This window comes from Meriones unguiculatus, chromosome 14, assembly GCF_030254825.1.
Source record: "Meriones unguiculatus strain TT.TT164.6M chromosome 14, Bangor_MerUng_6.1, whole genome shotgun sequence".
Lineage (NCBI taxonomy): Eukaryota > Metazoa > Chordata > Mammalia > Rodentia > Muridae > Meriones > Meriones unguiculatus.
The window spans coordinates 60,786,582-60,799,648 of NC_083361.1; the positions used below are offsets into that span (position 1 = coordinate 60,786,582).

At 40.9% G+C, this 13,067-nt stretch overlaps 1 protein-coding gene across 2 annotated transcripts in view; it reads right to left on the reverse strand.

Moving 5' to 3' along the window:
- Mctp2 (multiple C2 and transmembrane domain containing 2) overlaps positions 1-13,067 on the reverse strand; it is a 238,291-nt gene that overhangs the window by 170,668 nt on the left and 54,556 nt on the right. For both annotated transcript variants that reach the window (XM_060367331.1, XM_060367332.1), the window contains one exon: positions 10,615-11,149. In XM_060367331.1, coding sequence (XP_060223314.1) covers positions 10,615-11,079 — 465 coding nt within the window. In that variant the 5' untranslated portion in view covers positions 11,080-11,149. The remainder of the gene's footprint in view (positions 1-10,614; positions 11,150-13,067) is intronic.

Consider the following 13,067-nt stretch of genomic DNA (forward strand, 5'->3'; position numbering starts at 1 on the left):
CTGGGTGTCTTGTATTCTCTGAAGCTTGCCGAAAAGCAGCCTGGCCTATTTGGTTGACCCCATGCCGCTGAGAGACCACCTCTCAGCAATCAAGCTGGTCACCCAGAGGCTGACCTGTGACGATTACACACATGTAGAAACATGCACAAACTTACACACATGCAACTCCATGGACATGAACGTGAATGCACTCTCACATGTGCAAATACACACGAGCCTGCACACACACACGCACACACACATGCACACATACAAATCCTGTCACTAAGGATCTTAAAAGCAAAGTGTCAGTGTGAGTAAATGAACTTTTCTTTTCTATACACTCAATGTAATCTGGTAGGAATGTCACCTTCCATGTGGCTGTCAGAGGACCTTGTCATGCAGTATACTCAGGAATGAAAACAAAGTGTGTGTTTCCTGGGTGCCTGATTTCAGTCGGACAAAACATATAAGCACACGCAGAAAAGCTGACAGTAAGGGGCAACGCTGGATGAGATCAATTGTTTCATTTTTAAAACTACACCATGGACGCCTATGAGTATAGACCTGAATATTATGTGATTTAAATTCTGTTACCCGCTTTAGGCCTTCAACACTATGAATATTTAAGAACAGAGGAGCAAATGCAAACATCTATGAGACAAAAGGAGTAAGAACATAAACAACAGGAATATGGCGGCCAGACAGGCCAGATAGGCCATGAAGCAGTCACTGGGAACAGTGACAGAATAAAGAGAAGGCAACTGAGCCAAATCAACACATCAACCTATCCTTTCCATTTCCCACTGTGCACGAGCTATCAGGAGGTTTTTAGCCACACTGTCAACATCTAGCTTTAGCTTTCTCTCACCTCCGAGATTGTTCCAAAAACAAGACTGCAGAATACCATCTGACTTAGCATTCAACATATTAGGTATATGTGCACAGACATGCCTGTGATGATATAAAATTGTACTCCGCAAACTACAGCCCATTACAACACTCAGCCATCATTCTGTTCTGTTTAAACAAAATTCATTTCCAGCTCCTCTTACTCATTTCTGTGCCCTCCATGTTGTAACATCAGACGGGAGTTGAGGCAGATAACGTTTTTGTCCAGAAAGTCAAACACAGTTCTAAGTCTTTCTATTAATTTTTGACATTTGTAGGAAAAAAATAAACTGACCAATTCCTGATAGAAGTGCTTGGCCAGTTCCCAGGCACTTCTTGAACTACAAGTAAATATTTGCAAATTACCTTCCATAAATTCTTGCATGCTTCTTTGCAAAAGACCTGCTAACAGAACAATCCATCCCTTTATAGTTGCTCATCACTTCACAATTCAGAACCACACTATCATCTTCTACTAAGGAGTCCAAAGCTTGTCACCACATCACAGTTTACAATGAAGAAGCTAGAGCCAGGAGGCTAAGTGTCCCTAGCAAGAAGCAAGAGAGTTAGGCCTTTAGGGGGACTTCAAGCACATCCTCTTCACCAGACTGCAACTGTATCAAAAGTATTGATAGCAGTCACCTCACCAGACATGTTGGGGAGCAGAAACACCAATAAACAAGGATCTGACTCAGCACGACCTAGACTCAGACCCTTCAGTAAAGGATGAGTTGAGAAGACCTAGACTCAAACCCACTTCTGCTATTTGTGACTTTTTTTTTTTTTTTTTTTGCTTAAATATCCAAACATGAAGACATTCCCCAAAGGGCAAAGGCAAAGACTTACCCTGTAGGCTTTAAGAAAAAAATTAATTCACAAGATATTTAATGAATGACACTGTACTAGGTAAATTCCTTATAAATTAATGCATTCCAATGAGAGAATGCAGATACAGACGTTACAGAAGTCCTTAGAGTTACTATGCTAGTTTATTATTATTATTATTATTATTATTATTATTATTATAGCAGATATCTTTGGAAGGTATAGAACCAAAATGTTCATTAAAGATGAAACACTTTTATCCCATTTTGGTTAATAAAATTGTGTGTCTGTATGGAGTTACTATATTATACTTCATAAATTTATGTGACAATAGGAAATATGTTATTTATATCTGTGTGTATGTGGTGATGTGAGTGAGCATAGATGCATCCATATATACAAGTATAGATGTGGGTATGTGCAAGACAATCATGAGAAGGGCAGAGAACAACCTTGGGAGTACATCCTTGCCTTCTGCTTCATTTGAGACAGGGTCTCTATTGTTGGTTTTGCACTGTTTGTACCAGGCTAGCTGCTTTGTGCATTTGAAGCGATTTTTCTATTTTTGTTTCCCATTGTCTGTAGGAACACGGGATAATTACAGTGTCTAGAGCTATGTGAGGCTCCTAAGTGCACTCTAGGGGTTGAAACTCAAGTCCTCATGCTATGACACGAGTGTGTTTTGTACCTAGGAGCTACTTCCCCATCCTGACATTTATTTTTAATTGAAGGTGCCTAGTAACCCAAGTCCCTTCCCCTAATTCTCACCAACAGTCACTGTTCTCATGAAAAAGTATTTGAATGGATGAGGGTGAAGCCTTAGGACTTGATATTCCCTCCTATTCATGGGCCATCAGGTTTTCTCAGAACACCTGTCCTAGGCAAACCATCACCTAACCTTAGCCTCACTGGCTGAAGCATTTGTGAGGATCATGCCCGACACACCACTGACTGCTGGCTCATTTGCCCTGTGAGAGGAATGGCATTGAGCCTCAGTTTCATTTGCATCTATCTGGCACACTGAGGTCACCAGGCCATCACTGAAGTCTAATAGTCATCCTACAGAGTGGAAAACTAACTTCTGTAATGTCTCTGATTCCCGAGTCTCCTTAATTCTCTCCTACTTCTTCATTGCTCCCTCTTCATGTCCTCCACATGCTCTTTGTGAAATGAACACATAGTCCCTGGCACCCTGCAGTTTTAGGAGCATCATGGTTGCTGTTTCCATGTCCAGAAATGCTTCTCCAGAATCACACTATACACACACACACACAGACACACATACACACACACACACACACACACACACACACAGAGAGAGAGAGAGAGAGAGAGAGAGAGAGAGAGAGAGAGAGAGAGAGAGAGAGAGAGCTTGCTATCTTGAGTGTCTTTTCAGGGTTAGAAATATAACGCAGTTTTTGTTCATTTGCCCAGAATATTGCCTGCTTAATCCCAAACGCCCCAAATAATGCTGGTAGAAATTGTAAACAGAAGATTGATTACTCAGATGTTGTTCCTGACTATTCTTCCTAATATCTCTGCACAGTGCTCTCAAGGATGTTTTCCATTTAATGTTTCTCCATGGCACTTATCACTTCCTAAATCATCTGTGGACTAATCATAGAAACTCCATAAGGAAAGTAGCTTTGTGTTGTGGGCTGCTATGTCCCTAGTGCCAAGTACATCACCCATGGATGGTACACAAAGATGGAGATGAAGGAGATCATACCCATTAAGACCCCTAGAACATGCCTTATATCCCAGCCTCATTGACACCATATTGAGATCAAACAAAATGGTAACTACAGAACTGAAGCATAGTGAGCTTGAGGCATTTTGCTTCATTTTGCAAGCTACGGGCTGTTTCTTCCCCTCCGTGGCTTTCATATTGTTTCTCTGTGGTCACTGAACTGATGCTCTATGGTTGTAAGGCAGGTCTTCTGGAAATATCTGAACAGGAAGCATCGATAACTTACCATAGTACTGCCAAAGCTAGTGTTTACAACTCCAACTGCCAAATAATCTTTGAAGGAAGGATGTACCATGTGGCAGAATTCATGGAGGATATTGAGGAAACAACCCTGCTATTCAGTATTTGTACCTCAGCATTATGACGCTTCATTAGAAGTCAGTCTTTAGAGTCACATGGCCACCAGGTAGTTAATACCATAGTTTCCCAGCCTGTTGACTTCAAGTCAGTGACACATTTACATAGGAACAGCCAGGCCAGGCTCTAATATTCTTTTTTTATCTACCTCCTCTTCCTGTACTAATCCCTTCCTCTCTGTACTGATTCCTACCCAAAGCATATGGAAGATGCTTGTCAGTAAAGTAATAAAAGCATGCTCGCTATGAAAATGAAGCAGGATGAGCACATTGGGTGAAGAGGTGGAAAAAAAAAACATAAAGGAAAGAACTTTTACCTGAGATTATGAAGAAGAGATTACATGGGTAAGGAAGAGGAAATATACAAGAGATGGAAGAAAAGCACTTCCCAGAATGAGAAAGAAGAACAATTCAACCCTAACAACCTGGGCTTGAGCTAGCAGAGAGAATGTTGGGACTGCCTGCAATGAAGACAATGACTTCCAGCCACACAACTTGGGGCCATGTTTCCAGGGGCTCTCAACACCCATGATTCTGAGGATCCAAAAGAGCTTAATGGAATCCTCTTCTCCAGACCCTCCCCTAGGAAGCCTCTTTACTCCCATTTGGTGCTGTTGCTGCTCTGGGTACTTGTGCTAATTTTCCTGCTGCTACCTGTCTCACGTGCTCTCACAACCCATCTTCCATTCCATTCATTTTTATCACTCCCGCCCCTCCACCACATACACTTTGTATTCTCTTTTTATGTTCTGACTAAGCACACAGTTCTCTTCGTGTGCTGACACTGGTGGTTCTGGAAAGTGGCTGGAGAATTCAGCCATGATGGTTATTTGAGGTACTCTCACAAGGATACAGGTTCTGAGAGAGGCCAAACAAGGAAGACGTGCACATGGTGTTTTCCTTCAGACTACAGCGTCTACCACCTCCCTCTGAGAACTTACAAGCCAAACACCCTAACCAAGGATCCTTGAAAATCTTTATCTGTCCTTGTATACGAGGCTGGTCACGTGACAACCAGTGGCATCCTCAGTAGTTTGCCCCTATTCCATGAAAGTTATTGACATCTGTGTGCCATTTATGAAAATGAAAGAAAAACAAACAACAACAAAATGAGTCAGATCCAGGAGACCAATAGCTGATGTCAAGTCTCTGATGACACAAATTTAGCAGGATTTCCATTGTCATTAAATAAAGCAAAATTAATAAATTCAGATTACCAGTTGTTGACGGATTTAAACTGTAACATCTCCACTTTCTTATTCCTTTCCACACTTGCAGCTAACATCTTTTAAAATAGTAAATTTAGAATACATTCTCTCAAATTTGGCATCTAAAAATACATTAAAATATATAAAGTGTATATTAACATGTAATATATATTTGCCACCTAAAACGTGGGTAAAAAGAGAAAAGGAATAGAATCGAGGAGAATGAAGCATGACTATAAATAAAAGCAATGTTACAAGAGTACACTATATAATTATAGAAAAAAAATCACCATGAACTCTATTTTGTATTTAACTAATAAATGCTATTAAGCAATTTTTACAAACCCACAAATAAAACTCTATTAACCTGGGTCAATTGCTATCAATGATTTTTTTTTAATTAAATGTGGTTGAACATATGCAGTTGCGGGCAAAGGACAAGACTGTCAGGAAAGGACAGATTGGACATTCCTCTTGAAGCCATGTGCACTCTTCAAATCAATGAGCATTTATGGAGAAGAATGAAGGATAAACTCTTTTTTTCCAATTGATAAACCATGAACTCGCAGGGAGTGGAAATGACCCATCTTATCCAGAGGGGACCAGGGAAGACTGGGGCATTGTGAACAGCACACACTAGCTCTTCCGTTTCCAATAACATCTTTCACAATGCTTGGTCTACACAAATATTTATATTTATTCAACAAAGACTACTGGAAGGCTGAAACAGTAGTTAAGTACCCGTAGCTTGAATGTCTTTCTAATTTGGAATTGTTAGCATATCCAAGCCAGGAAATCGACTCAATGCAGAGGGATGCAAAGATAATAAGGATGACTGTCAAGATATAATCAACAGGTTTACTTTCACATATGGACCAAGCTTAGTCAATCTACCTCATTTACCTTTTGTAAAATGGAAACATATTTCAAATTTAAAAATATTAAATATCATGAAAATAATGCATCGTAAGTGTTAAAGTCAAAATAAAAATATCCAAGCCCATTAATGAGTAGTAACATCCAAAGAACATGGTCAGAGTATTTCCCCATTCCTAGTGTCCTTTACCCACAGACATCTAGACACATTGCACGATTGACAGATTTTCATCTAAAAGTAAACACAAATGCTTAGGCTGAAGAATCAATTTTTATACAACTGTATGATTAATTTGTAATTCATAAAAATGATCCCTTTACTTCAACATTGGAACCTACTTCAGTATCTAAGAGTAATTTATTTTTTAATTAATTTTTTTATATTAATTACATTTTTCACTTTGTATCCCAGCTGTATCCCTCTCCCTCATTTCCTCCCAATCCCACCCTCCCTCCCTCATCTCCTCCCATTCCCCTCTCCAAGTCCACTGATAGGGGAGGTCTTCCTCCCTTTTGATCTGACCCTAGTCTATCAGGTCTCATCAGGACTAGCTGTGTTGTCTTTCTCTGTGGCCTAGCAAGGCTGCTCCCCCCTCGAGGAGGGGTTGTCAAAGAGCAGGCCACTGAGTTCATGTCAGAGACAGTCCCTGTTCCCCTTACGAAGAAACCCACTTGGATACTGAGCTGCCAATGGGCTAAATCTGAGCAGGGTTCTAGGTTATATCCATGAATGGTCCTTGATTGGACTATCAGTCTCAGAAAAAAACCCTGTGCCCAGATATTTTGGTTCTGTTGCTCTCCTTGTGGAGCTCCTGTCCTCTCTAGGTCCCACTATATCTCACTTCTTTCATAAGATTCCCTGCACTCTGCCCAAAGTTTTTTTAAGAGTCCCAGCATCTGCTTTGATACACTGCTAGGTAGAGTCTTTCAGAGGCCCTCTGTGGTAGACTCCTGTCCTGTTTCCTTTTTTCTCCTTCTTCCAATGTCCATCCTATTTGTCTTCCTGAGTGAGGATTGATCATCTTACCCAGGGTCCTCCTTCTTGCTTAACTTCTTTAGGTGCACAGATTTTAGTATGTTTCTCCTATAGTATAGGTCTAATATCCACTTATAAGTGAGTATATACTGTATGTGTTTTTCTGTTTCTGGGATACCTCACTCAGGATGATCTTTTCTAGATCCCACCATTTGCCTGCAAATTTTATGATTTCCTTGTTTTTAAGTGTGTAAATGTACCAGAATTTCTGTATCCATTCCTCAACTGAGGGACATCTGAGCTGTTTCCAGGTTCTGGTTATTACGAATAAAGCTGCTACAAACATGGTTGAGCAAATGTCCTTATTGTGTACTTGAATGTATTTTGGATATATGCCTAGGAGTGGTATAGCTGGATCTTGAGGAAGTGCTATTCCTAATTGTCTGAGAAAGCACTGGATTGATTTCCAGAGTGTTTGTACAAGTTTACATTCCCACCAGCAATGGAGATGGGTCCTTTCTCCACATCCTCTCCAGCATGTGTTGTCACTTGTGTTTTTTTATCTTAGCCATTCTGATGGGTGTAAGGTGAAATCTCAGGGTTGTTTTGATTTTCATCTCCCTGATGACAAAGGACATTGAGCATTTCTTTAAGTATTTAATTAAGAGTAATTTAAACAAACAAAAATATCCAAGTGAACTGATTAAAGCGATCATTGAAATCAGGATTAAGAGTTAGAAATTTGGTGGAAAAATTTAATCTCTTCTTCCAATAATTACACAGGCCAGTTAGCCTTCCTGAAACAATGAAGTTTTGACAAAACCAACACAGAGAACAGTCTCCTTCTTGTTGCCCATTGATCGAGATGTAGAACTCTCAGTTCCTTCTCCAGCAGCATGTCTGAGCATGAGCTTCCCACCATGCTCACAATGGACTAAACCTCTGAACCTGTAAGCCAGCCCCAATTAAATCTCTTCCTTTATAAGACTTGCCATGATCATGGTGTTTCTTCACAGTAATGAAACCCAAACTAAGACAAAGTCAGTAAGAGGAAGTGGTGTATTTCAGTGATAAGCCTAGTCACACCTTTGTTTGGAAGAATATGCATCTGGAGACTTTGGATTAAGAAAGCAGTGGAATGCTTTAAGAGCTTTTTAATCATCCATACTGGGAAAAGCATGGAAGATAGTGGTGTTGAGAGTGGTTTGAACTGTGGGGACCTGGCTAGAGGTTTCACTGGAGAAGTAGTTTTTTATGTTTTGTAGAGATAGTTCTTATGATATTTTGGTGAAAAATGTGCTGCTTTTTGTGCTTGTCAGAAAAGGCTGTCTGAAGCTAAAGTGAAGAAATTGAGATTAATTGCATTGCCAAAGGAAATCTCAAAACAGTATAGCATAGACTCTGTCCTGTGGTTCATTTTTATGTAGAGAATTTTGGTAAAATGGAGCAAGCTGAGCCAGAAAAAAATGGAAAATGTATGGTTCAAGGACTAAAGGGACACCAAGAAGCTAAATCATGTGTTTAATGGAATAATCAGATGAAATCTATTAAATGGAATTAAAAGCGTGGTGAACTCAGGGCAAGATCCCACCCACAGAAGCTTCCATCTTGTCTAAAGGAATTAAAGAAAATCATAGGTCCAGGTGTGGTAGTACACACCTTTAATCCCATAGCTCTAGAGACAGAGGCCTACAGACCTCTGAGCTCAAGGTCAGCATGGTCTCCAACTCAAGCTCCAGGACTGACCAGCACAAGCAGCAAAGAAAACCATGTAAAACAGAAAGTTGGTGAAGATATAATTGAGGAAGGGTGCCATGTTCCAGCCCCAGAAAGCAGCAGAATTTATCAGCTTCGGCCAACTGACTCTTACTTTAGACTGAAGAATAGATGAAGGAGTTACGGAATTTCTAAAAGAAAAGTGGCTGAGGCCAGATGTGTGGCAGGGGTGTCCCTGCATGGAGGCCCAGAGAGGCCATTGCATGAAACTGTGAAGTTGAAGTCGCCTTGGAGACCCCACGATGTTGGAGATGCCTGAGTCTTGTGATATCTGTCAAGGAAAGCTACTAACTGGGAATGGAACCATCCCAAAAGAAAGACCAGTGTTGCAGTCAACAAATATGTAAAAAGTTGGAGATCTGAAAAGAGATTTGACATCAGACATGGAGTATGAGTTTGTCCAGCTAGTTTTCAGTCTTGCTTTGGTCTAGAATTTTCTCATTGTGTTCCCTTCCCTATATTTGGGACGGTAATAAAGATCCTATGCCATTATAAGATGGAAGTATGTGATCTATTTTTTAATTTTGATTTATAAGAGATTATAGTTAAGAGATTGCATGACTCTGAAAAAAGACTTTCAACTTTGGACTTCTAACATTGAGACTGATAGAGGAGGGGGATGTTTGAAGTTGGACTAGATGCAATTTGCATTATGTTACGGGTACAAGATTATGGGGGTGAGGGAGAGGTTTGTAGTAGGTTGAATGGGTGGGCCCCCCATCGACTTGGGGATGCTTGGCCCATGGCGAGTGGCACTATTAGGTATGGCCTTATTATTAGGTGTGGCCTTACAGTGGAGAAACTGTGTCACAGTGGGGGTGGGCTCTGAGATATATTATGCTCAAGCTCTGCCTAGTGTGGAAGATAGTCTTCCTCTTGTTGCCTTGGGATCAAGATGTGGAACTCTCATCTCCTTCTCTAGCACCATATCTGTTTTGCATGCTGCCATGCTTTCCACCATGATAATAATGGACTAAACTTATGACCCTGTAAGCCCTCCCCCAATTAAATGTTTTCCTACATATACAACAGTGCTCGAACAATAAAAGTTTGATTACTGATTTCTAACATCTTTTTTTTTTTTTTTTCAGAAAATTAAGGGAAATTCACAAAACCTAGTATACATAAGTTTACATAGACCTATACAACAGGAGGAAAGAGTACCCTTTGGGCTCTGGTGGTCAAAGACAAACATCCACACCATCTAAAAGGCAATCTGCATACTTTATCTACAACAGTGGTTCTCAGCCTTGCTAATGCTATGACCCTTTAATATAATTGCGACCCTTTAATACAGTTTCTCATAGTGTGGTGACCCCCATAACCATAAAATTATTTTTGTTGCTACTTCATGACTGTAATTTTGCTACTATTATTAAGTGTAATGTAAAGATAAATTAATAATGCATGATGCCTGATGTGAGGTCTGCATAAAAAAGTCACTTGGCCTCCAAAGAGGGCATGACCCACAGGTTGAGAACCACCATTCTACAAGGTCTAGAAAAAAACACAGTGTGTTTCCATTGTCTGTAAGTCTGAATGAGCTAGTAATAGTAGCGAGAAGGCAATATTGCTTTCATTTATAGACAATCTTTTCCTCAGTGTGAAAAAGGTAACTTACTGAAGGTCAGAGGAAAAGGAAAAAGAAAAGGAAGAGGAAGAAATAGGAGGGGGCAGGGTGACAAAAGGTTAAAGTTACATGCTCAGTTCTTTTTTGCCAGGAGGTGAAACAAAGAAACCTTGTCCACTAGAGCTTCTGAAGCCTCAAACAGTCCTAGAAGGTTCTTCTCTGCTAGCTTTTAAATATGTAGAGGTCAGCCCTAAAACAAACGGGAACACCAGTGCAATCAATAGTACATTAATTTAAATTCTCGTAAGGATAACCACAGTTCCTACCCAATTTTCCCAAGGACAATGAATGCACCTTAAAAACATTAAAAAAAAAAATCAAAAAGCTGGGAAGTGCCCAGGCCTTACCTCTGGCTCTTCAGTAGCATCTGCTCCAAGAGGCGGTTTGTGCAGTTCCAGGCCATTCTGGCTGGCTGCCAGCCACTCCTCTGCAGGAGAAGCATAGATCTCTTCAGAGTCGGTGTCTGCCCAGGGGACATGGCTTGCTTCCTCCTGGCTCCAGTCCAGTTCTTCCTCAGACTGCTTCAGGGAGCTGCTGCTGCTCTTGGGAACGATGCCTGCAGTAGACAGGCTGTTGGGTACCGAGGTGTAGGACGACTGTGGCCCTGAGTAAGGTCGACCCTCGGGAACCAAGGCCTCCGCCTCCAGGAGGTCAGGCACCGAGAGGCTGAGGCGCCGGTCCAGTTGATGTTGCACCCTTAAATCCAAGGGTTTACTTGGTGTCTTTTTAGCCTTCTTCTTGCTCAGGTTGATCAGTAAGGGTCTGGTCCGCTGTTTTAATGACCCCCAGACGGATGGTTTATCCAGATCCATAACTGGATGAAGAATCAAGAAGTCTACTCCTCATCAGAGTGTGTCTCTACCGGGAAAGAGGGGGTGAGTTCTGCAAAACAGACCATAAGGAGAGGACATGAGCCTTCTCACTGTGTAAGGGCATACACAACAGAAAGTGATTGGGAAAACTGGCTCTCTGTTCTTTAATGAGAAGTGAAACATTAATATCGCAAAAGGTGATTTTTTTAAAGAAACATATTTAAGAGTTTGTAAATCGGCAGTAATAGAAAACTAAAGGATGGGATTATCAGGTTGAGCCTAAGCTTCATTAAAAGACTACTTATTCCTCTCTAGGGACATCAAAGCTAAGATATTTGCTAGAGCAGCAAGTGGGAACTATGTATCCTTCTCTAATTGGAGGATCACCGAGTATTTCCTGTACTCAGAAAGGTAATAGGTATTTGATGTGACATCAAAGATGATAAAAGAGTACCTAAAGCAAATGTGTGTGTATGTGTGTGTGCTTCACATGTGTGAACATATGTAGAGGAGCCAGAGGTTGATGTCAGATGTCTTCCTCAACAACTCTGTGCCTAGTTTATTTAAGACAGTATCTCTCCCTGAACCTGGAATCCACTGATGTATCAGCCTGCTAATGAGGTCCAGGCATCCTCCTGAAGTCAGTTCCTCATGCTTGTACAGCTAGCAGTCTGCTGATGGAGCCATCCCCCAACTCCCATCTCTATCTATGCTTTGAATGACAAAGTGTACTTATTTGGAGTTGGATTGCATTTAATTGCTGCAATGTAACATTAAAATGGAGGGAAAGGAACACCATTGTCAAAATGAAAGTCCAGTGCATATCCAGAAGAACTGACAACATACCCGTACTGGAACAAGCCACAGAGACTCATCCTGATGAAATGCCTAGGACATGTGTCACACATGCAGTTGGGAGTGTGGGTGAGGGTGCCTGTACAGACATGTGTAGTCACACTGCAAATGCCAACGTGATTTGAGATATAACAGGTTAGATTAATCAGAGAGCCGATAAACATCAAATTCGGAGAAATGAGCCTATTTATCATGGGTCAAACGCTTCAGTAATGTCCATTTGATGTGAATGAGTGTTATCATGGCATTGTGACCTATGTAGCACTAACACTGCCACATCTGGCTGAGGAACAAGGCTGAGAGCCTAGGGTTAGGGAAGCACTTTCTGAAAGCAAAGATCAGTGCTCTTCTGTCTATCACCATCTCATTTTAAGAGAAGGTGTACTAGTAGTGGAAAGAGCAGTCAAACATCCCTATAAATCAGGGTTCACATGGCTATTAGCCTGCTGAAGATTAGAATGTGGATCTATGCAGTCCATCCCTACTGCCCATCACCACAGGCAAGAGATTCTTCCAGTATGCACTTAGTCTCTCCAGCGCTACAGATTGAGTCCTTGAGCTCTGGAGACAGAGTCTTTGAGTTTAAATTCCACTTTGCTACAGGCTACCTTACTGTTGGACCAGTGTTATGTCATCTGGTTATATCCCAGTTTTCTCAAATCTGCGGTGGGGATGCGATTATGTAGAAAGAAAAATCCAAAGCTTCCAATAAATGTATGGAGGACACTCAATGTGACAGGTGCTATTAGGGTACAAGTCACATCCTCCAGAAATTCATCATAGAAACAACACAACAGAAGTAAAACATCTGAGAAAAATGATATAACAAAAATTCCATAGAAATCACAACCAGCTACAATTCTTAACATTTAAAAATGTTTATTCTGATCAACAGAATAAAAAAATAGGTACATATAAGGGAATTATTCAATGATTGTCTTTTTAATTTAATTTATTTTTTTACAATTTATTCACTTTGTATCCCCTCTGCACCCCCCTCCCTTGTCTCCCCCCCCCCCCAGTCCTCCTCCCTCTTCTCCCCCTATGCCCTTTCCCTAGTCTCCTGAGAGGGGAGGACCTCCTCCTCTTCTCTCTAACCCTATTTATCAGGTCTTTTAGAGTCTGTGTTACCT